The sequence below is a fragment of the Zalophus californianus genome, chromosome 2 (assembly GCF_009762305.2).
Source record: "Zalophus californianus isolate mZalCal1 chromosome 2, mZalCal1.pri.v2, whole genome shotgun sequence".
Taxonomy (NCBI): Eukaryota; Metazoa; Chordata; class Mammalia; order Carnivora; family Otariidae; genus Zalophus; species Zalophus californianus.
In genome coordinates, this window is record NC_045596.1 from 90,411,771 (window position 1) to 90,435,873 (window position 24,103).

The following is a 24,103-nucleotide window of genomic DNA, read 5'->3' on the forward strand; positions in this document are numbered from 1 at the left end:
GTTGAAAACACTGTATTGAACCTCTAATACCAGAATTTTTTTAAAAGTGTTTTTCTTTCTTTCCATGAGAAATGTCGGAAAAGCCTTTAGATTTATTTAGCCAATTTACAAACTACTTAGACATTCAACCTGTAAAAAAAATTCTAAGTTATCTCACAAGCGAACACAAGCATGAAATTGCACCAAGATCAAAGTGCTTTGGAAGCATCATTTAGAGTCTATTTAAGATCTATGCTCATTTCCTTATTCTAACCTGCATTAAAGGATCAATGATCAATCAATGGATTCAATAATTAAATCAACCAGATAAGCTCGAACTGGTCCTTCAATTAAGCTCAAGTCGGCTGTTATTTGGCCTTTTCCTCATGTGAATTATTCTGCTCATTTTCTTTTATAAGAAAAAAATCTTATTGCACAGTATCATGTCTTTTCAAAGCTCAAAAGAACATTATTTGCAGCCTAAGAACCTCGCAGTTGTTATAGCAGGACCTATCTTTTTAGCTCACGTCAGTTTCCACCCGAAGAATCACAACACATCCCTCCATCAGTTGTTTCTCATCTAAGAACCGATGTCAAGACATCGTAGACTGCCCACGATAATTTAATACAGATGTAACAGCTTCCCTCCCTGCATAGCCCAGCGCCACACCCCACCCCCGCCCCGCCCCCGGCCCCGGGTCTAGGGGTCATGCCCTGGTTTGCATGGATTCTTTGTTCATTGTTCAAACCCTTCACACAGAATGGGATAAAACTTTATTCTTTCAAATTCCACACATAAACAAGATGCTGAGAAAGCCCTTGTCATCTCTGACAGAAGCAGAGCAGCTCTGTTTCATGAATGACAGCACAGTTAAAGCTAAAATAATATAAAAATAATCTGAAAAATCCCTTTTACTGTATACTCTCAAAGAAAGCAAAAGATAAACAACAGTTTTCTTTTTCTGCTAGCCAGAAAAACGGGTTCCTGTTCATCTGGGCTTTGAAGTTGAGTGTACCCCACATCTATGTGCACGTATGTGTGGTGATGCATGTATCAGCTATATGCAGTGTAGCTGCTAATCGTGCCATCTAGTTTGTCTAATCATGAAGCTACTTAACCAGAGTATTAGCATATCACATTGAACGATTTTATATAATTGCATCTTTGAAATACTAGGAATGTTGACACATTGATTTGGCTTGTAAAGGACTGAAGTATTACAGATAATATTATATTATCTAGCTTTCATTTCTTTCTCTCCTCTCTTTTTGTAAGGAATATGGCTCTTAAACTGATTTTCTGAGTTCCAGAACAGAAGTCCTTTTTAAAAAAATTTCTGAAGCTGACTTGAAGCAGGAAGAAGGTCTTCTGATTTGGCCAAAAATATGACGAGTATTTTATATCATTGAAAACTTGAAGGATAAGTGTATCGGGGGGGGGGGGGGGCCCTTTGTTGTCAGCTGTTCCAGCCAAACTTGCCATGAAGGGTTTGTTGAAGTAGCTCCACTTGACCAGCAGAGGGCACTTTACACACCTCTGCGTCGCTCAAGGGGAGCAGACACAGATGATGCGGAAACACAGTGTTCACCCAATATCAGGAAGAGCCCTGCAGATTTCTTTGTGAAATTCACAAAAATATAGAAAACATGGACCGTACAACAGGGTTTCATTTGGAAAGCCATGAGTGCGCGTGTGGAGTCAAATAGAGTGGGGGGTATACCGAGTGTGTCTGTTGGATGGATCCTCGGCTCCCATCTTTCCCCACTGTCCTTTTCCCAGCTCAAGAATGGTATGGGGCTGACCCTTTTTAGAGTTGGTACAGAACCCATTTTCAAATCATTTGGTAGAATTTTAACTTTGCTATTCGGTATTTACTCTTCCGTTCAAAAGCCTGGGGCCGCTGAACCAAGGATAATCCTTGAAAGCTCATTTCAGAGTGGAAATTACAGTGAACCATCAGAAGTGCTCTGAGGTGAGCTGTCCCGTTAGGAGCTGGTCTGCACTGTTTCCATCCTCCCAGGAAGAACCCTGGAAAAATATTGTGCCCCGTTTGGTTCTGGCAAAGTCACTAGCCCCAGACTGGGCTAGGAAGGGAAAAACACCAGTCCTTCTCTTAGGTGAAATACAATTGTTTACATCCGTTTTCATGAGAGGTGATTAAGACATCTTTTCTCACGGGGGCTACAGCTACTGGCCTTTCTTAAGAAGGCTTTAATTTTTGCAAAAGCATTATTGTTCTAGATATACACCCTGTGTCTCTTCCATTTTGTATCTATTCTATTGTGTGTCCAAAAAGATTAGAAAGGATTGTGTGTGTATGTGCTCGCACAGTTTCTTAAGTAAACTTCTTTCATTCTTAGACAAATATAACACTTAGTAAATACTTTTTTTTCCATAGAGTGTTAATAGCCTTTGTTGACCTTCTATTTCTCTCTCTCTCTCTCTCTCTCTCTGTGCCTCTGGCTCACTTTTGTTCTCATTTGTCCTAGAGCTGACAGTTAAGGAGGGAATGGGGTTTCCAGCAGCAGTCCTTTGAGATGGAGGTGCACTCAGTGAGTCCTCACCCAAAAAGGATCATAAACTTACTGGGTTGAGTCAACCTTATTATCCCTAAGCTGCCTTGGGTTTTGTGTTTGCTCATGTATTTTGTTTAGTTTTAGCTGCACCATATGTGATTCCTTGTGCCATTTTCTTTTTGTCTATTGTTTTTCTTGATGACCCTGAGCTATGGCTTCCTCCTCAGTTCCAACACTATTCAGCCTTCGTTGTTTTCCTCATCTTGCCGATGTAGGCCTCAAAGAAGAAGTGGCAGAAGAGCACAAGGTAGCTGAGGTACATGAGTGAGGACCAGAAGATATTCTGAAAGTGAGAGTGGCACTGGTCATGCTGCATCCAGTAGAAGACCAGGTAGTTAACGACACAGCCCATCAGCATCTGAGTGATCTGGGACAAGGTGATGAACATAGCAAACTTCCGCGAAACTCGGAAACCTGCCGCTCGCAAGGCATAGTAAGAGTACATGACGGCGTGCACGCTATAGTTCATGGTCATGAACCAACCCCCCCCGGCGACCATGTCCTTGTAGGAGTACCATGAGTACAGCAGCACGGTGATGTGGTGGTACCAGTGCAGGAAGATCAGCTTTTGTTTCCTCAGGATGATGAATATTGTATCTCCTGGAAGACAGAGAAGGGGAAAGCAACATGAGCCCCTCAGCCATGATGTAACGATAATCCATATTTTCCCAAGAACGTACAGAGCTTCAACTCGTACTTGAGAGCGAGATGGGCTGGGTTAGAATCCTGGATGGATATTTACTAGCTCTGTGAGCTTGGGCAACACTGTTTTCCAGTTTCTGTAAAACGGGGATCGTCATGGGGGTAACAGCAGTAGCTTGGGATTGTCTGAGGGCTAAATAAGATAATCAGCATGCCCTCCTGGCACATGGAGAACATGCAATAAATGGTACTTTTAGAAGGATGTTATACACAAAATCTTAACAATTTTCAATCTAGAAGGGACACGAGCCATCATGTTACCCAATTTCTTTTTTTTAAATTTTTTTATTATTTTTTAAAGATTTTATTTATTTATTTGAGACAGAAAGAATGAGAGAGAGAGAGAGAGAGAGAGAGAGAGAGAGCACATGAGAGGGGGGAGTGTCAGAGGGAGAAGCAGACTCCCTGCCGAGCAGGGAGCCCGATGTGGGACTTGGTCCAGGGACTCCAGGATCATGACCTGAGCCGAAGGTAGTTGCTTAACCAGCTGAGCCACCCAGGCACCCCCATGTTACCCAATTTCTAACTCGACCGTACATTTTAGGAAATATCACCTGGAAAAGTCAAGTGACTTCTCTCAGATCATTTGTCAGTAGAGAGAAACAGATTAGAATTCAAGTGCCCAGCAAAACGTTCGTGGGCCTCTCTGGAGTACGAAGACCATTTTTCTTTGGTATATGGTGAAAGCTACTCCTAAAAAAACCTATCCCTGTGAGCTCCCTGTAAAAGGTGAAGCCTCGACAGACATTTGGTATTCAGAGGAGTAAAATTGAAACAAAGGCAAAAACAGAAAAAAGAGAAGAAAAGTCACCTTCTACCATATTTGCTGAAGACGGTAACCTGAATATTTTATACCAATGAATCGAGTGGTAAGAACGGAGAGTGACACACATTTTTACGGAGTTAACTTTGAGAAAGCTTTCCAGAATCTAGTACTAACAGTATCCTTTTAAAGAAAAAGACCTCTGGCCCTAAGGTAGGAAAATCTATGTTATAGAAGCCAGAATTATGCTCAGGTAGGTAGATGCTATTTATATGTAATGATTCTCTGAAAAGCCTTAGGGATTCCAAAACATATACCATAGGACACTTATGTCAAAATGGATGAAGAGGAAGCATAGTAACAAATGCACACGATTCCATTAACAAGTATGAAAACAGGATTTATGCTCCATTCTCTTTCCTAGCTCCGTGTTCTCAGGGATGGGAAAACCCAACCTCCTTCATGACCTTCGGTGAACTCAAACTTGACTTGTTTCGGTACGACAAGGAGAACTAGAAGGTCCCTCTTCTTATTCTGAAATCTAATGAAGCACAAAGGGAATCAGTACTTATCTTTGTCTTATCCCTCAGACTTCACGGATGCCCTAAACCATTTGGCACTAGGAGGGGTCAAAGAATGTGAGGCCTTGGGAAGATGAAGGCTCTGATGGCCGTCGTTGGAATAACCTAGGTGGTACCCCATTCCATTCAGCAGGAGCTCTTTGTTTGTTTCCCTACTGAAGTGTTAAATGTTAGCACTTCATATTTGTTTAGAACAGAAAAATTCATATTTGTTTAGAATAGAAAAGGAGAGCTACCAGTTGCTGCATCTCCAAACATATTATAAAATTTTCTTTGAAGTCCTTTTCTCTCTTGCGAGATGCCTGACATATTATGCCTATAAGTGTCAGACAGATGGATAATGATTGATGGTGATAGTAGCTCTGACTAAAGGACTTCAGGGACAAAACTGGTATCAGGAGACCTGGGGTCTACTTCTTAGTGTTAAACTGCACTATTTTTGTGTGCCTGTCAAAGATCCACCATTTCTGTGTAATTACTACTCTGTACTCTGTGCCTCCCTTCGCTCAGTAAACTATAAAGTAGACACAATAATTCCAGCCTACTTTTGTTCACGGTGGAAAGAAGGTAGAAGTCCAAGGAATTACATGGTAAAAACAAATTCAGTCATTCATCATTGAGAAGATGTTTTTTTACAAGCCTTTAAGCATCACTGAAATGTATAAGCCACACAATACCCAAACACACTGCATTAAGGTACTTGCTATAGAGTAATAAGAATCTCCTCCTTTTTAATTCTTTAGATTTAATCTTAACTCTATCGTCATTTTTATATTAAAACTTCATTGTCTAAAGAACAACTTCAGTGTGAGGAGAGTAATAGGGGACAAAAGACAGGCCATATTAGAATGGGCTAACCTGGAATGAAAAGTGGAACCTACAGTTCTGGTACTGAAACTTGCTTTGTGTTTTTTGTGTCTGAGTAGGGGGTCTCAGATCTCATTAGTAGGGGGCATGACTGAAACACATTATGTGTTTCCATTTAATATGGGGGAGCTGAAGGTGAAGCACATGTTATGAGGTTTTTTTTTTTTTTTTTTTACAAATTTATTTATTATTTTGTGGGGGGAGAGTGCAGGGGGAGGGCCAGAGGGAGAGGGAGATAGAAAAACAAGCAGACTCCTGCTGAGCGTGGATCTGGGCTTGGGGCTTGATCTCACGACCCTGAGATCATGACCTGAGCCAAAACCAGGAGTTGGATGCTTAACCGACCGCACCACTCAGGCACCCTGACATCATGAGATCTTCCAAACAAAATTAATTTGAATTCCTTTAAGATTTTTTTCTGGAACAGACATACAGGATGGCAGGTGGAGTAATAAAGATGAGTATTTTCCAATAATAGCCCTGGAGCCTCTCAGGACCACCACTCCAATGCCGCATCAAGGTTACCATCCCCAGGAAGGCTGTTGACCTAGGGAATGGTAGTTTCCCCCGGGTAAGGGGAAGGGGATACTGGTGGGGTTCCGGAAGGGCTTCCTGAGACCTCCTGTGGTTTTTTTCTCTTGTTTGTTTAGTCAAAGGTCTGGTTGGCATTCTGGAAAGAATGTTGACCAACAATAAATAGTGGGACTTTCGATTCTTGAATGATTCAGCCACGTCACCCATTTGAGTGACCGCTGGTTCATGTTTTCTCCACCACAGTCTAACTTTAGATTCAGCTATTTTCAGCCAAGAGCCAGTCTGTAGGTAATCTCATTCCAAATTGTCCCTCCCAAACGATACGCCTCCAGCCTGTGTGCCTGTTAATACAGATGTCTGTGCTGCTGTGGAGCAGTCGGTCGGCATTTGGAAACCCCCAGGGTGCTCAGAGTCCCCAAGAGGCCACTCTGTGTGGTTTGTCCCAGATGGCCGTGCCCCTCCTCGCAGAGTTAGCTGGAGCTCTGCTGAGTCAGAGTTTCAAAAACAATGACAAGCTCAACTGAGCAAGGACCTAGACTCAGAGCAGATGTTTCCAAGTTTTAACAAAAGCAAATCTCAGCAGGTTTTAATATAATTCAAACAGTAGGCGCGCACAGATTTTGGCACACAAAGCAGGTTGGTGGTTCTCTTCTCCTCATTTGTTCTAATGGGTCGTAACTCTATAATTCACTGAAATGAGCTCATTGTTTTCTGCTGAAACAGAAAGCCCTTCTTGCTATTAAGAGTGCAGTGAAGGGTAGTGTTTAATAGGTAGCGTCAGTTGGGGAAGATGAAACAGTGCTAGGGAAGCATGATGGTGATGATCGTGCAATGACGCAAGTGTTCTTAATGCCACAGCCCTGTACACTTAGAAATGGTAAATTTGATGTAGGTATATTTGGCCTGCCCCTCCTCCCCCTAAAAAAGTATACTGAAAACTGCAGGCATGCAGGTTTTGGTGGGAAAATAAGAGTTTTGGTATTGAACACAGAGGAACTATTCCTTCTCACAAGAACCTTCTCTTTCTGCTGCACATAAGGGAGTCCAGAATCTTAGAGTATTGAAAAGCAGAGCTTAGGACCTAAAAATAAGAAAAGTTCTCAATAATCCAAGTGGATAGATCTTTCTTAATTAAATGGTAGCAGCAATGTCTTCTAGGAGCGAAAAATCTGGAAAGGGGTTTAACTTCCAAAATGAACAAGAAGGCATCCAAGAAAACATGTTTGCTGAATTAGGGCTAGGGGCTGGCTATCTGGTTTTTGGATCTACTTTGATTCAGAAATTTAGTTTGGGAAGACCATTTGTCAATGAGCTCCAGAACATTTGAGAGAAAATACGGCATATCTTAACACTGAAAAAAGGGTACTCTGACCATGAAAATACCTGTATAATGAACCTGAAACGACATGAAGAATATCACTAGCCTCGTTAAAGAACCAGATCAAGTTTAGGACTTTTTTCCCCCAACTCTTTAGCCCATTGTCAGCACTTCAATCCTTTATTTTAACTGTGAAGAAATGGATTGTTTGATATCCAGCCTACAAACCACTATGGTGAATGAGGCTTCTTAGGGAAAGGGATCACCGAAACAACGGCACAAGGGACTACGGTACAGTTCCTTCTGGGCTCAAGAGGGAATAGAATTGTGTTCAATTATAAGCCAACACTGGGGCGGTAGGGAATGGCATGTCTGGGTCTACATTAAATTAAGACAGGTGATTAATTAGCATCATCCAGACCAACACTCTAACAAGACAGAGGGCAACGGCACAAATACCTCTTAGTACTTCACCAACAGTTCTTCTGTGGAAATTCTAACTCTGTCTGCTATCCTAAAACTTTGATGTCAGTATGGAACAGAAGATGGGAGGACAGACAGCATAGGTCTACTCATGTCTTTGAAGAAAAATGACCACTATGAATAGGTTGAGGTGGCTCTTCAAGAAATTATTCTAAAGGTAGAAGGGACTATTTTTAGTGTCAAGTCCCTCAAATTCACGTGGATAAAACTCAGAGTGCAGACAAGCAGCCCTTGCAAGGAAGATGATTTCTAGAAGCAAAGACTGAGGTTGCTCCTTTGCAATTTAAGGCTTAAGGGCCCAAAGCATAGAGGCACCATTGCTGATTTTTTTCAAAAATGTTGAGGGTAGTGAAACTGTGTGAAGTGTTTCGTGGTAACATGTAGAGGGAGCCACATGGTTCGTGCATTTACAGTTTTCATACATCTGTAGTCAGTTCTGTGTCAAAAAAGGTAGGCAGATTCATAAAGATACTTATTATACAGCATAAATTAAAAGTCAGAGATATCTGACTCAAAGTGAATAATTTCTCAAAGTGAATAATTCTCAAACATTAATAATGTATGAATTTTAAAGAAAATGTCACACAACCCCAAGAGAATACATGAATGAATCTATGAATCTAAAGACTATGAAAGAAATATATCTGGCAAGACAGTCTTTTATTTTATCTATAAGTGAAAACACAAAATTAAAATGTTCCCATAGAATTTGAAATTCCTAAAAACACATCTGTCTTAGGCACTGTCTGTAGCTCCAAGTTTCAGAAAACATTTTTCTAGCCTAAGATTTGGCAGCTTGTGGTCTCAATTCAAATATGAAAACTTGCCTCCTGGGGCCTGGTTCATAAAATTCATATTCTAAATTTCTTTTTAGAGGAGTTAGACATTCCGTTCTAGCCCCTATTAAATGCCTACTGTAGGTGTTTAATATAAATATGTTAGGCGAATGAATGAGTACATACATACCAATGCATTTCAACCTAAGTCTGCCTTCATGGGCTTTTGTGTGTGTGTGGGCACACACAACAGTGATCTAGTCATTTTGGACTGTAGAGGATCCACCTCCATACCCCTGCTCTTCTTAGCAAAAGTTTTCAGAAGTTTTCCTCTGCTGTTCTTCCCTTGCCTTTGACTTGGGAAACAATAGTCAAACTGACAATTCAAATCAATTGCCCTCCCTTTGTAGGCAGGGCAGACAGGTTGCCGACATTCACATCCGAGAGACCTCATATCCTTTGTGAACAGACACAGGATAGGAAGTAAAGACACCTTAAAGAAAGAGTGTGGATGATGAATGGATAAAGAAGATGTGGTGTGTGTATACACACACACACACACACACACACACACACACACACACACACACACACAAAACGGAATATTATGCAGCCATCAAAAAACCTGAAATCTTGCCATTTGCAATGACGTGTATAGAACTAGAGAGTATTATGCCAAACAAAATAAGTCATTCAGAGAAAGACAAGTATCATATGATCTCACAAACTGAGGGTTGCTGGAGTGGTGGGGGGTGGGAGGGATGGGGTGGCTGGGTGATGGACACTGGGGAGGGTATGTGCTATGGTGAGTGCTGTGAACTGTGTAAGACTGATGAATCACAGATCTGTACCTCTGAAACAAATAATACATTATATGTTAAAAAAAAAGAAGATAGTAGGGAGGGAAAAATGGAGGGGGGGAAATCAGAGGGGGAGACTAACCATGAGAGACTATGGACCCCGAGAAAGAAACTGAGGGTTTTAGAGGGGAGGGGGTGGGGGGATGGGTCAGCCTGGTGATGGGTATTAAGGAGGGCACATATTGAATGGAGCACTCGGTGTTATATGCAAACACTGAATCATGGAGCACTACATCAAAAACTAATGATGTAATATATGATGACTAACATAACACAACACAATAAAATAAAAAAAAAAAGAAAGACTGCGGATAGCTTGAATTGTATGTGGCTTATAAAGAAAGTACAACATCTAACCCCCTTTTTAGGAGAAACAGGAGAGGGAATCCAATCTATAAAGAAATATTTTGAACTAGATAATAGAATTCTTAATTCCCAATAAAAAATTAAAAAACCCAGACAATGAATAGGTGTTCCCTAAGGATATATATGAGTTTGTGAGCTGATGACCAGTACTGCTCATGGATGAAGCCAGAGTTTATGATCACCAGCAGATCCCTTTCTCCAGCAGTAAAGATATTTTCCTGGTGAACTACATCCATGTCACATCCTTGCCACTAATTTCCCACTGTTTCTATGAATCTGGACCACACTTCTATTCATTAAAGAGCTGAAGGAAAAACCTTAGGAATCTATATATGTAGCCAGTATTTTGGATTCAGTTCTAGAAGGGGAGCCACATTCCTCTTCTCCAAGGCCCATCTCTTAGATGATTCAAATCAAACAATACCAGGAACCAACCCTTAGCACTTGTTAATTAAAACATGAGGACACCCAAACGGAAAGCCTAGTCTCCTCGTCTGAACCCTAATGGCAGGATGAAAGTCTGTTTCCTTGTGGGACTGGGGGAGAGCTGCACTGTGGACTTCCCTCCATATTCTCATCTTAGCACAGCCATTAATGCGCTGGACAGAAGGGCCCGGGTAGCTTTTATGCGCCCCTGGGAGTGTATTTCCAGTAGTGTCTGGAAGTCTGCATGTTTTCGTAAACTATTTTGCTCTTCACATACACAATGTACAATTGTTGAAACGGAGGGAAGGAGGGGAGAGAAAGAGGTAGTGGAAAAGTTAATCAAGAATTCAAATTCATTAGTTATAACTTTCCTGCAACCAACAAAACAGGACCTTCAAATCGTTTCTTTGTCTGTTTTCAAATAAATAAATCTTGTGGGTGTGTAGTTACCCAGAGGGGTGGGGGTGGAAACGGAAGGAGAGAAGACACTCACCTAGTTCGGGTGCTTTGCTTAGCACAAATGCATAAGCCCAGAATTTGCTGACAGGTCCATTGTAAAAACTCTGGTCACAAACTGACTGCTTCAGGCCTTTGGTCATCAAAATGTACACCATATAAGCACCAGTTCGAAGAGCACCGAATATACTTCATAATGAAAAGAGAAAAGAAACAACATTCAGGCAGATCATTTCATTTCTGACATTACCCACACTTAGAAAACTGCCTGCCACCTAGGGGAAAGAGGTATAGATGACTCATAATCATTTGCATTGACCCAGAAGCATCTTAAAATGTTTTGTAAACAAGAGCAACAGAACATCTCCCTGTTTTATTCCGAAGGCAATAGGCGATGCCATGTATTGCTCATCACTGTTACCAAGAAGAGGTCATGGCAAAGCGGAATGGATCCAGGGCAGGATCTCATGGAGAGGCTGGTGACCACTATGTTTCAGCTTGAGAACTGTCCCTTGGGGATGAGAGGGGGTTGGCTGAAGACTCTTGGAAGGATCTCAAGTCCGTCCTATGTCCAATCATTTTCGAAGTCCCTTCCGGCTCGATTGCCTGAATATGTTTGTTTCTCTCAGCCGACTCTTCCTTTACCTTTGGACTGGCCTTATCAATGTAGACCTCCTTGGCATCTTTCTGGACCCCTGCAGCAGCCTCTAACCCACAACTGTCATCGCTTAACCCCTCGTCCACTCTCTAATCCGTCTTTCTCATGGAAGCCAGCAGAAGGCTTAGCTCTCCAGTCAGGCTCACTCTCCTGAGCTTCCCATAACCACAGGCTAACACTGTTCACACCCCGTTCTTCAAAGCCCTGTCACATCTTTGCCTACACACAGGTGCAGGTACTCAGATTGTTGAGAAATAAACTGGCTTCAGGCATTTTTATCAAGGAACTGCCAAGGAAACAGGAGAGCTCTGGGAATGCGTTGAGCTCAGTAACGCAACCTGAAGTGTGAAAGAACTTTGCAACTGGAACAGGCAGTCTCCATTATGGAGTGATCCCCCAGGCATATGTACCAGAGCATGAGGACCACACGCATGACTGAAAGTCAAGCCCGCTAACCATGTGGGGAGCTGGACTCGGCCATCCTTTTTCTGGCAGCATCCCCGTCAAGGGTCTAAGTCAGTTAGGAGATTAACCAGTGAACAGCTGTTGAGACTAGTGGCAGCCTCACCAAATTCAGAATAGGAGCTTTCATTTCTCCTCAGAGGCATTATTGTTTCTTTAAGAGATCTTAAGAGTTGCTTCAGAATAAGCCATTCCACTAGGCCACAGGGTCCATAAACATGCGTCCACCCACTAGAACCAAAGGTCAACTTTGCATAAAACCAAGGTAATAAAGGTAAATTCCTGGCAACTGTTTGTCAAGTTGGGACTTTGTAAGTAGCTTCTCCAGTGACATACAGCCTACATTAAATGGAATTACTCTTTCCAACATATAAAATGATCCTGCATAGTATTTTTGGTGTCACTTTACAGTTGTAGATCCTATTTAGTCCTTTAGTGGCTTCCCACTGCATACAGAATAAAACCCCCAGCTCCTTAATAGGACCCACAAGGCTCTGAATGGTCCCTTTGTCTCCCATCTCCACCCTTCCCACCGGCCATTCTCTTCCTGCTCACTGTGAGCCAATCATTCCACCACTTTCTCACCCTTTCCGTTTTCTGCCTTAGGAACTTTGCATATATGTCCTCCTAGGGAGCTTTTCTCCCTGTTCACTCCAGGGCTGCTCCTTCTCACTTCCTTATCTCAAAGAAATGTCCCTACTAGCGGAATGACCTGTGTCTTTACAGTCAACAAACTGTCCTAATTTGAGAGTGGAGAATTGGAATTCATTGGTAAAGTCAGGTAATGGAGATTTTTCTGTCTTATCTGACTTGATTTTTTATGTGTTGTCTTTACCTCACCAGATGATGGCTAAATTGTGTTACAAAAAGTGGCCACCACCACCAAGTTAAGGCGATTCGCACATTGGGCCCTTTGATTTTGCTGCTATGAAGGTAATACAGAAATGCGGATGTGGCATCTCCGCTGAGCATATGTGGGAGACGCTGTTGGTTGCCTATTCAAGAGCCAAGTGCTTCCTCTTTCTCTGTTTGAAAAGAATCCTGATTTTGTCCAGTTTCTCTCAACTCATAATTCTCCCAAGGAAGGTGACATCATCTTTTATCTAGGAGTGCATTCTAATTACTTAAGCTAGTTTTAGTAATCCCGTTTTCCTTATCGGTGATTGGTTAGGGGTGGGCACTGACCCACTTCTAGCCAATGTGATGTGAGGACTGGGCTGCTGGGGGCCGTGTGGGAAAGGTTTCCTTGCTCTTTGCTATGTATTGCCTGGAAGTGCAGTAGCCGGCTATCTTCCCAAAAGGAGGAAGCTACCCTGAGGCCAAAAGTTATTGCTGCAAAATGTGACCAAGCTAGGGACTGAGCCAATCTTTCAGTGACCCCATTGCAAGGCTTCTTGTTTTTTGATAAAGCTTTCTTATCGTCTAAGCCCTCTGGAGTTCTGCTTTCTATTACTTGTGTTACAGCAGACACAACACACAAGATCGGATTTTCAGTAGACCTTTGAACACTGGTTAACATTTTGTGGCTACACAATATGTCTGAGTCAAGATACTGCTGGTGAGCTACTTACTACATGAGTTATCTGCTTTCCATAAACCAGTGGGAGATAAGTCAATGACTTCTGTACGAGCCCAAAGCAGAGAAACACACAAGTGACACACTTACAATATGTACTGATCTCTGCTCATTAGCCCCTGGTCTAGGACGTTTCTGAAGCATCAGCATACCGTCCCAGAACTAACACCGGCCCACTGTATACAGCCAGCCGAGCCCCTCCTCTACTGTTTTGCTGCTAGACTCTGTGCTTCGTACATGATCAGAGCAGAGACAAGGAAAGCACCTCTGGAAGAGTTACTGTCCTTTCATCTTCTTTAGTTTCAAAAATCATTGTAAATTTATATAGCCCATTTCTTAAGCATTGGCACGGTTTAATTTATTCTTTCAGTTGTTAAATATGTACTGGCAAAGTCCCAGATGCCAGGCTGGCAAGAAGCAATCAGCTACCTCTGGCTAGGGGTGGGGGCGGTCCTGGAAGACTTCAGAGGAAGTGAGATTTGACTTCAGGATAAATAGGGATTCCGAGTTTGAGGGTCAGGGTACAAGGAGGTCATTTCAGCGCATGGCAGCATTAGAAGTGTAGGTATGACGTGGCCACAATATTGCTGGTAACCACATATTATCGTCCCGTATCTGGACCTCAGCCTCACTCCCTAAGCTCTGAACAATAAGACTGACTCAGAACAGAGGACAGTGCATTTTTCAGGGAAACCGTCAGTGCCAGCCATCGGGCCTATGTGTCTGTGGGCAAAGGCGCTTTGTTGTGGTGTGACAATGCTCCTGCTGGGAGGCCGTCAGGGAGCTGCTTAGCCAATGGGATGATTGTTATCAGTGGGAAGCCAGGAGCTCTTCCCCTGGTACATCTCAGCCACGGTACACTTTGGAACCATGTGGCTTTTTATTATAACTAGGCTCAAGCCCTTAGGCTATGATACCTTACCAAAAAATACTTTGGGTCAGGCTACATTTTTCCTTCTCAAGTTACACCATCTCTTTTTTCTTTTTTGATTTATTTCAGCAAGCTCTATGCCCACCGTGGGGCTCGAACTCTTGACCCCCAGATCAAGAGTCGCGTGCTCTCCCGACTGAGCCAGCCAGGCGCCCCTGAAGTTATATCATCTTGAGAGACACCGTGATGTAAAAGACAGATATGCAGCATATGTTCTGCTTCCCCCAGTCCTTGCTTATACTCACGGCAGACATTTCTGATCAATCTTGACCCTCTTCTTGGCCATGCCTGGACATGATCTCAACTTTCTCAACATTCTCAACCACTCTAAGCCAATCAATCCAACAGATGAGAACTGCAAATTCTAGTCACACTCGCTCTCACTTGCTAGTTTCATGACTGGGCAAACTGACTTCTGTAAATCTTTATTCATCTGAAATGTTAATATCTCATGTGCATATTAGGTCTATGAATTCTGTAGGACAATAGAGGCGAAGTAGTTAGTGTAGAGCCTCTGGTATATAGGTGCTGAAGAAAACAGTTTTTATTATGTTACTATTATTCCTTTATTACTATTCATTGTTGTTATTAACGCCACCTTTCTTGGTCTGCCGTTCAGTTTGGAGAAGCACTTTCACCTGTCTAAGCTCACCGTGTCAGGTAAGAGGCGTTAAAGATAATTAGCCCGAATCGAAAGTCAAGAAAACACATGTACAGAGAATTTGATGTGCACTGATGATTATTCATATTATTAAGCATTTTATAGAAAGTATTTACTGTTAAAGTGTTTCTTTGCATGAGATGAGCCAACTTTTCACAAAACAAGTAATAGCCAGCAAGTTCACAAGAGGATGTGAACTATGCATTTTCCACAGAACTTCTTGAAGGAGACTGGTATAAAAAAGCATCTGGTTCATGTAAAATTTATCTTTTAATCAGATGATAAAGATTATTCTAAATCTAGGGGCTCAAAGAAGCTGAGAGTCTGGGCCATTGTGTTTAACGAGGGCAGATTAGTGCTATATCACATGTCTTTTCCTAGCTGTAAGGTCACACTGGCATCTTTTAAAAGAAATATATAATTTTTCTTGTCAAAGTCCAGTTTGGATTGTAACAGTTAATGGAGTAGGAGAGAGCTCAGTGAAGGGAGAAGTGGATGTTTCTGCTCTCTTTCAGCTCCAATAGGCATAATGTGGCAAGGAGATCTGGAAGAAATCACGACCTTGATTAGCTAGGGTGTTTCTTCTCAAACAAAAGTTCTGGAGTCCTAGTCCAGAAAAAGTCTGTTTCTTCATCATTAGCCATTTGCCACGGCATGGACTCAAGGAGGTATCAAGAATGCTTACTGGACTGTTAAACAATGTGGTATTATGGGGGTGAGAGAGAGAACCTTATCTTTTATACTATGTATACATTTCTGCATTGCTTGACTATTTTAAAGCAAGCATATATCAGATTGACAATTAAAAAATGTTTAAATGGGTGCTTAGCTATAATTGATATAATGATTAAACAATCACAACTGTACTAACTTTCAAGACTTTACATAAACTTTTTAGTGTGAAGTTGAGATACAACACTAATCCCTGATCAGCCGGCCCATGATGACACCTGCGCTTGGAGACTAGCAGGAAAGACTGGTAGACAATGCATGTATACCTGGTTGGGATTCTTCTTTGGATATATAATGTACTCCATTACACAGATGTTGAAACATTTAGAGTAAAAGTTTAGAAAACAAGTTCTCATTCTGTACCAGTTTTTTTCCTTTCACAAGTTAAGTATTGGAGTCCTTTCTGAAAAAGCGTGAGAGACATGGTGAATCTTCCTTCAAACCCAGCCTCTTACCATGAGACCCCCTCATTTACCAAGCTGAGAAAAGTCTGAATAACTCTGTGTTCCAGCCTTCAAATTTTACTGCCATCTGGAAGTCAAAGTGGAATAATCTCAATAGTAACTACAGAATTCCAGAATTCTGCTCTGGGTAGAAAGACTCCTAAGGTATAAATCAACAGTAATCGTTCCAATTGTTTCAACTGGAACATCAATGGTAGATACAGTTTTACATTGTTCCCTTATTGGCCCTCAACTTCAATGCGAGGTGTTTTGGAATCAAAACAAGGGTTTCTGAGAGGTTTTTTTTCTGAAGTGCCAACCACTGGAACCCCTCAACCTGCTAACTCAATAACCAAAGGTGCAATTACTTTTAGGATTGGGCAATGAAAATGTTTTATTATACTTGTATCTTATAATCGGAAAAAGGAAAAAAAAAAAAGACGTGTGATATTTTGTCAGTTGTCGAAACATGGCTACAGCTGATCCAACAGTAGCAACTCTACAAACATAAGAGAGGTCACTGATTTTCCTGATAACAAAACTTGAATTACCATTTGTCATAGACTCTGACAGTTTTCAGAGAAGGAAGAATATTCAATGATCCCAGAACAGGTTAAAAGCAAATTAACAGCAACCCAAAAATCCACTCTAATGCCTTTAGATTCCAGAGGTGATACAGGATTACAGTGCTTGTGATATGGAGTAATGGCGTCTCTATGTCATGTCATGTTTCTTTTGGCAAAGTGCAATCTAGCTTCTAAAACCTTTCTGCATCTGAAGACAGGCATCCTTAACAGAGAATGTCTACTTAAGTTGGGTCTAGTATTTGGCCTGTGTTAAAAATACATTTTTCAATAATAATATAACAAACCATAAAGGTGTGCATTTTTTGCCCAAGAAATCAGTAGTTAAATGGGAATATACATTGTAATTTATTTTTATTTTTTTAAAGATTTTATTTATTTATTTATTTGAGAGAGCAAGAATGAGAGAGAGAGAGAGAGCACATGAGAGGGGGAAAGGTCAGAGGGAGAAGCAGACTCCCTGCTGAGCAGGGAGCCCGATGCGGGACTCGATCCTGGGACTCCAGGATCATGACCTGGGCTGAAGGCAGTCGCTTAACCAACTGAGCCAGCCAGGCACCCCTACATTATAGTTTTTAATAATTTACTTCCCCTATTCTTTCACTAACAAGTAGAGTGTACAATTTCATCTCTCACTGAGTGATCATTTCTAGGTTTGACTCATTTGTCCTGATTGGAATATTTAATCAGACATCTCCATTAGAAAGTCTCTCAGACAACTTGGGGACCAAGACACATGAGGCTAAAACTGCCTATTATATATATCAAAATTGAAAATACACATATCTTATGACATAGTACTTCCATTGTTGGAAACACAACATGCCCTTTAGGCATACTTGCAAAAATATACCATATTGTATGTTTTGTAATACAGAAAAGATGGTTAGAACAAAATCTAAAAGCCCACTGATATGAGGAGGGTTAAGTAAATTACAACGAACTATAAAGTGTGCCAGGCACATCTTCCTGAGATGCTGACATGGAAAAGCTCCAAAGTACAAGAGGATTAAGTGAAAAATGTAAGGAGCAAAGCATTCTGTATGGAATGATCCAAACAGTGTGCATTTTAAAAAGGTTTTAAGGTTACACATACATGTACTGATGGTTATAAAAATACTTAGGGAAAAAGCCCTTCAAACTGTTAACAATGAGTCCTAGTCGAATTTTGTTTTATAAGAGCCGTGTGTTACTCTTTTTCAGAAGCTATTAGAAACCTAATTTTTAGTGCCCATTTCTAATATCTATAATCTGATGTTAAATTAACCTTGGGACTTTTTTCTGAATAAAAAAGGATATGTTAAATGTCTAAATGTTGTTTAGATAATGACTGCTTTGCTTCTCAGAGGTCAGACGTATTAGAAGGAGTTTTTAGTCTAGAGGGGAATCAGACAGCCAATAACAATCATGAAGAAGACCAGAAATAGATCATTTAAAACTGATTAAAAACACTGAGTAGAAAAGCTGAGCCTAGTTTCGCATAGGAGGAGGATAGCTGTGGCCTCTGTGGAGAACTACCACTTAAGTCTTGAAGCATGGAGTAGCTCCCACAGCATCTCTGGTGATGGTACCTAATTGTTAAATAGTATCACGGAGAATGATGTTCATGAACTCCTAATTAAAATGTGACATGTTGCAGCGTGGAATCCATCAGAGCTAAAGGCTTTAAGGAAGCAGCTGTAGGTGAGGCAAGTCTTGCAGAGACTACAGAGAAGGTATCTTAGCAGGTAACATGGTTCCTTGCCTGACCAACAGAAGGTGGGCGCGCCCTCTAGGACTGCTCTCTCTACTCACCACAAATCCCCTTGCTAAGTCAGAAAACATCAGTCTCAAACAGATGTTCTTATTTAATGTTTGATGGGAAGGGTTGACTTCAGTTCACTTTCTGATGAACAGTTTATTCTCTTAACTTGTGAATCTAAGCATTAAAAAAAGGAAAAGCCATACTATGGGTCTGAATATTGCTTAGATCATACTGTGGGGTACAGTCCTTGCATCTGGAGTGTGCAACTTGGATATAACACGCTTGCTCCAGGTATCTGACAAGGCAAAGATATGCTGGCTTAAGTTAAAAAAACAAACAAACAACCTGATAAAACCCAGCCTGGCAGAGTGGGGAGGCAAGAGGGGTGGGGAGATTAAAAAATAATAATGGTAAGGACAATTGGTACCATAATAGATGTCAATTAGAATTTCCCCAAAGAAACATAATACCTGGTTATAGAACTCATAACATTTTAATTTGAATTTGAAATTTTAAGATTGCACTGTGTCTCATAAAACAGACAGGATTTTCTTTCACTATTATTTGAGCTACTATTATTATGTTTCAATCTGAGCTAGAGGAATTTTGTCTCCTCGGAACAACCAGTAACCTTCGCCCCGTCAGGGCCACAGTGGAAGGCGGCCACACAATGCCAGCTTCAGTTCTGGTTGACAAGTACTTGGGTCTGTGGAAGCACTGTGCTAGATGCTGGCAAAGTATTTCACATTTGAAGAACTTTATTGAGCTCCTCCATGATGAAATTTGATTTTTACAACTTCATGGAGCATCCCTATCCTGGTGATAGAGACAAAGACATAGGCACGGGAAGGGCAAGGGACTGGTCCAAGGGCACCCAGTTACTAAGTACCAGAATCTTCTGACCACAGCTCCAGTGCTGATACCGGACTCCCTACCAGGCTTTCATTTAGCATAATGGTTCTTAGCCTGACTGGATATTACAATCACCACAAAGGGCTAACACAATTCTAATGTTACTTATTCTAAAGTTACTTATCTATACATCGGTGCTGTGCTAGATGAGAACACTTGTCCCTGAATTTTAAGTCTTAGGGTTCTGCTAAATTCCACAAAATTAATGTCCTTTGATGGGTATGTTTTCTGCCTTTGCCTTATCTTCTTTACTCAACCACTGATGGGGATGTCATCTAATGCATTCCAGGGCAAGTGGAGACTGGCCCACAACTTTCAACTACATTTGGAAAGAACAATGTGCGGTTTCCAGACTTTTACAATGGGAACAAAGAGATTAAAGTACTACCAGTAGTGAACCAATTAAGTACCGTAGAAAGTTAAAATATGTGAGTTGAATGAACTAACAGGAGCCTAAAAATAAATGTGGGCAGTAGCAAAGATTAATGTTGAAGCCAAAAAAACTCACCAAGATCACAGAAGTGGTTAATCATCTTGTTTCTACAAAACACTTTCTTCCTTTGAAAAAATTCTTAATCCCCCTTTTGGAATATTACAAATTTACTGGGACAGTGATAATTCCAGTACTAAGATTAATAGCATTGCCCCACTAACTCCACTGCACAGTCTTAACTAGGTGTCATAGGCACATGAGGAAACCAAACTTCTTTTCTTCTGAGGGATGATAAATGGAAATTTCACTGGGAGAGTACTTGAATCGAAATATAACATTATCTGTAGTAAAAATAAAGGAAACGTTAAAAACAAGGTTCTGAAGCCCTGTAGGGGGAGCTCTCACACACTACTCCCTGTGATAAGAAGCATACCTCCTATTCCCCAATCCCAATAGGAAGAAGCTTACTTAACATATTCAAGCAGGAGGAAGGAAGAATTTCTCCTGGTCTAGCAACAGCCCAGCCAATGAGAAACCACCACACTCAGTCAATGAGAGGCCATAACAGCCCCTCCCAGCTTCCCCCTCTCCCTTGTAAAAGCAAGCTCACGTCCACTCTTCTGGACTTGCCTATGGTTTGCGTGTCCTGAACTGCAATTCTGTTATTCCTGAATAAACTCATTTTTCTGGTAAAATAGCTGGCTCTTTTATCTTTTTAAGGTCAACACTGTAAACACTGTAAAAACAACCCAACCCCAAAACAAAATAAAAAGAGAGGAAGGAAGGGAGGGTGGGAAGAAAGAGGGAAAAGAAAGAGAAGGGGGGGAAAAAAAGAGAAAAAGTTATTACAACTCTCAGTTTTCCACATCCTTAAATTGAGGGACTGGAAATATCCTTTAGGATTTCAGCCCTAAACTTCTGTGAGCTCATGTAGTAACTATAAGAAAGGGAGGAAACATGGGTCGTAAGAGTTGCTGCTCTGTATATGCCCAGTTCATTCCTTTGGGCTTACTGATCTAAAAAGCCATTAGATAAATTTTTACAACCTTTCTAAGCAGCACATTGACTGTTAATTTTCATAGTTGTTCACAGTAACGGAATTACTCTAATCACAAGACATACCCAAGAAAGTAAATTTAAACAATTTTCTTTCTATAAACATTTAGTAAGTATGAATGCCTACTGAGGTGATAGGCCCTATCTCACTCCTTTCAGAAAGAGTTTTGTTCAAGGGGCGCCTGGGTGGCTCAGTCAGACTTCAGCTCAGGTCATGATCTCAGGGTCCTGGGATCGAGCCCTGCATCTGGCTCCCTCCTCGGTGGGAAGTCTGTTTCTCCCTCTCCCTCTGCCCCTCCCCACCACGCATGCTCTCTCTCTCACTCTCACAAATAAATAAAAAGTTAAAAAAAAAAAAAAAGCAGCCTGAGAATTTCCCCTCTCCTGCACCTCAAGAGCCAAACCAAAGCCTCCATAGTCCAGCACAACGAGGTAATACGAACTCATGGCCCCAATTTAATCACAAAATAATTTTAGAAACAAAAATCATAGCACGGATAAGCACATTTTTATACATTTGTGTATACCAGGTCTAATTAGAGAAGAAAAATTCACTTTGTTGCTTAGTTTTTCTGTAGAGCGTTCAAATGGGATATGTTTGTTATCAACTAGCAGCAAAAAGTGAAAATGACTAAAACGGCTGCTTATTTAATATGCCTGTGAAAAGTTTCATACACTAAATTTCACCTATCTTGATCCAATTAAATAAAACGTGCACATCCCTCAGTAAGACTATTAATGTAGTAAGGACTTCATGAAATGTTAATCACTAGTAAAATAAAAGGACTTCATAAAATGTTAATCACTAGTAAAATAAAAGACCCATTGATATAATACATGTGAAAATATTTCTAGTAACTATGGCATCATCTAGAAGTTTAAGGTATTATCAGAAAGGCAGCCTGGTGTTAGGCCAAGAAAACTTGACAACCAGATTCCTAATCTCATCTCCTTTACCTGCTGAGTGCTTTAAATGTCCCATAATCTCATAAATCTCACTTTCTTTATAAAATGGAGATGGCCCTGTCTAATATTCTGCTTACATCACAAGTTATCATGAGGATCATATAAGCTGATGGATGTTAAAGTCACTGACTTGATGACAGTAAAAACATTATTATTGATACCACTACTATTTCTCTTTCATCAACAAATCATTTTCTGACTACGTCAGTCTCATTGACAATCTAATTTCTGTCTAAGCACACACACTCATAGTAACTGGGTTCTGTGAATTTGTAAGGGCTAGGAACATGCTTAAACTGTCCTACCTATTCTGCTTATTTTTGTGTTTTTCTTTCTTCCTCACACAAAAAAATTTTTTTTAAGGTCAGTCTCTTAGACTTTAATGACAATATTTTGGTAACTTTCGAGAAGAGACATCTAGGTGGACATTCGTCTCTTAGGAAGAAATCCTATGGGACTACTAACAGATTAATAACAGAAAACAACAATGACACCAAAAACAATACAGAGTGCATTAAAGCTCAGGTCCCTTGTTTTAATACTGGAAAAAATGTCAAGCCCATTCACTCTCCTGGTTGGGACCACAAGTCTATGGAAATATTTCCATCTCTTATGTTTCTATAATACATGTGGCACTGAGCTCATAGGAGCTGGTAGTCGGAAGATCTTGCACCTGGATTAGCTTGGCATTTTGATTACTTCTATCCTAGGAGTATTCTTCCCAGAGGAATTTTTTTTTTTTTTAATGTTCAAGGCAGAAACAGCTTAAAATGGCATTAAGTGTGCTTTCACAAATTATCTTAAAAGATTTGTGAGACATAAGATAGGAAGTTGTGTTTGTGAATTATCCATGGCCCTTAAGCATCTGTAAATAATAGGAGCTCAATGGATATTTTGTGTGCTGTGACATTTATGATTATGCATAGGACTGGTAATACAAACACAGGTTTCAGGGCGCCTGGGTGGCTCAGTCGTTAAGCATCTGCCTTCGGCTCAGGTCATAATCACGGGGTCCTGGGATCGAGCCCCGCATCGGGCTCCCTGCTCCATGGGAAGCCTGCTTCTCCCTCTCCCTCTCCCTCTGCTTGTGTTGCCTCTCTCGCTGTGTCTCTCTCTGTCAAATAAATAAAATCTTAAAAAAAAAAAATACAGACACAGGTTTCAAAAAGTAGGCACCTTGCTTGCTTTCTCTTGCTTCACAGATCCTCAGGCTATTGAATTTTCCAAATGGCCTTATCATGCATACCTAAACTCCTCAGGCCTCTGTAAATTTCCTTAGGGAAGAAGGCCTTCTTACTTCATCATTACGTGTGAGTGTGGAGGAACAAGGAGAATTCCCTCCCTGTCTGTCCCTTGACCTCCCAGCCATACCAGCAAATAAGATGGTGTCCTTGAGGTTTTAGGGGTTTTCTTTCTTCCGGAGGAAAAGCCTGTTTCCATCTGGTGTTTGAGAAGGGAAATAAAAAGATTAGTCTAGAACACAAGTGGAAAGTTGTTGGTTTGTGTTTGGCATTTCCAGCCTCACTTTCTGGCCTTCTCCCTTGTCCTCGCTCCTTTCCTTTCCTGTAACCTACGGCCCTTCAAAACTTTGAGTTTCAAAATACAGATTCTTTTGCTTCTCCATTTTTATATAATTACTCAATTAGACATTAGAAGACAATGTGATCAAAGGAGAGATTTAATGAAACTCCCTTACTCTTTCTGGGGAGTTAGAGAAAATTTCAACTGACAGAATTGCATATAGTCCAAGTCTCTGAAGAATTCCAGACAGGGAAGGGGCAGGGGCTTTTACTCATTCATTCATTCAACCAATTTTGTTTTGTTTTGTTTTTAAAGATTTTATTTATTTATTTGACAGAGAGAGACAGCGAGAACAGGAACACAAGCAGGGGGAGTGGGAGAGGGAGAAGCAGGCTTCCCGCCGAGCAGGGAGCCTGATGCGGGGCTCGATCCCAGGACCCTGGGATCATGACCTGAGCAGAAGGCAGACACTTAATGACTGAGCCACCCAGGCTAAATTCAACCAATTTAGTATATGCCAGGCACTATTTTGGGTGAGGGAGAGGCCTAAAATTTTAGGACTTGGAGAAGATTAAAAAGAATATGGATAAGTCACTAGGCACTGGGATACAAGAGTAAACTCAACAAATAGGTCTTGCATTTTGTGGAGCTTACATTTTAAAGCAGGGACAGAGATAATATGTCAGGAAATATATAATATGCCAGATGATGGCTGATAAGAAAGATTAGGGAGGGC

The 24,103-nt window shown here is 41.1% G+C and overlaps 1 protein-coding gene across 6 annotated transcripts in view; it reads right to left on the reverse strand.

Moving 5' to 3' along the window:
- Positions 1-657: 657 nt before the first annotated feature.
- ELOVL6 (ELOVL fatty acid elongase 6) overlaps positions 658-24,103 on the reverse strand; it is a 139,825-nt gene continuing 116,379 nt past the window's right edge. For all 6 annotated transcript variants that reach the window (XM_027599481.2, XM_027599477.2, XM_027599479.2 and 3 more), the window contains 2 exons: positions 10,726-10,877; positions 658-3,156 (listed from right to left, as the gene is read on the reverse strand). In XM_027599481.2, the coding sequence (XP_027455282.1) occupies positions 2,732-3,156; positions 10,726-10,877 (577 nt within the window). In that variant the 3' untranslated portion in view covers positions 658-2,731. The remainder of the gene's footprint in view (positions 3,157-10,725; positions 10,878-24,103) is intronic.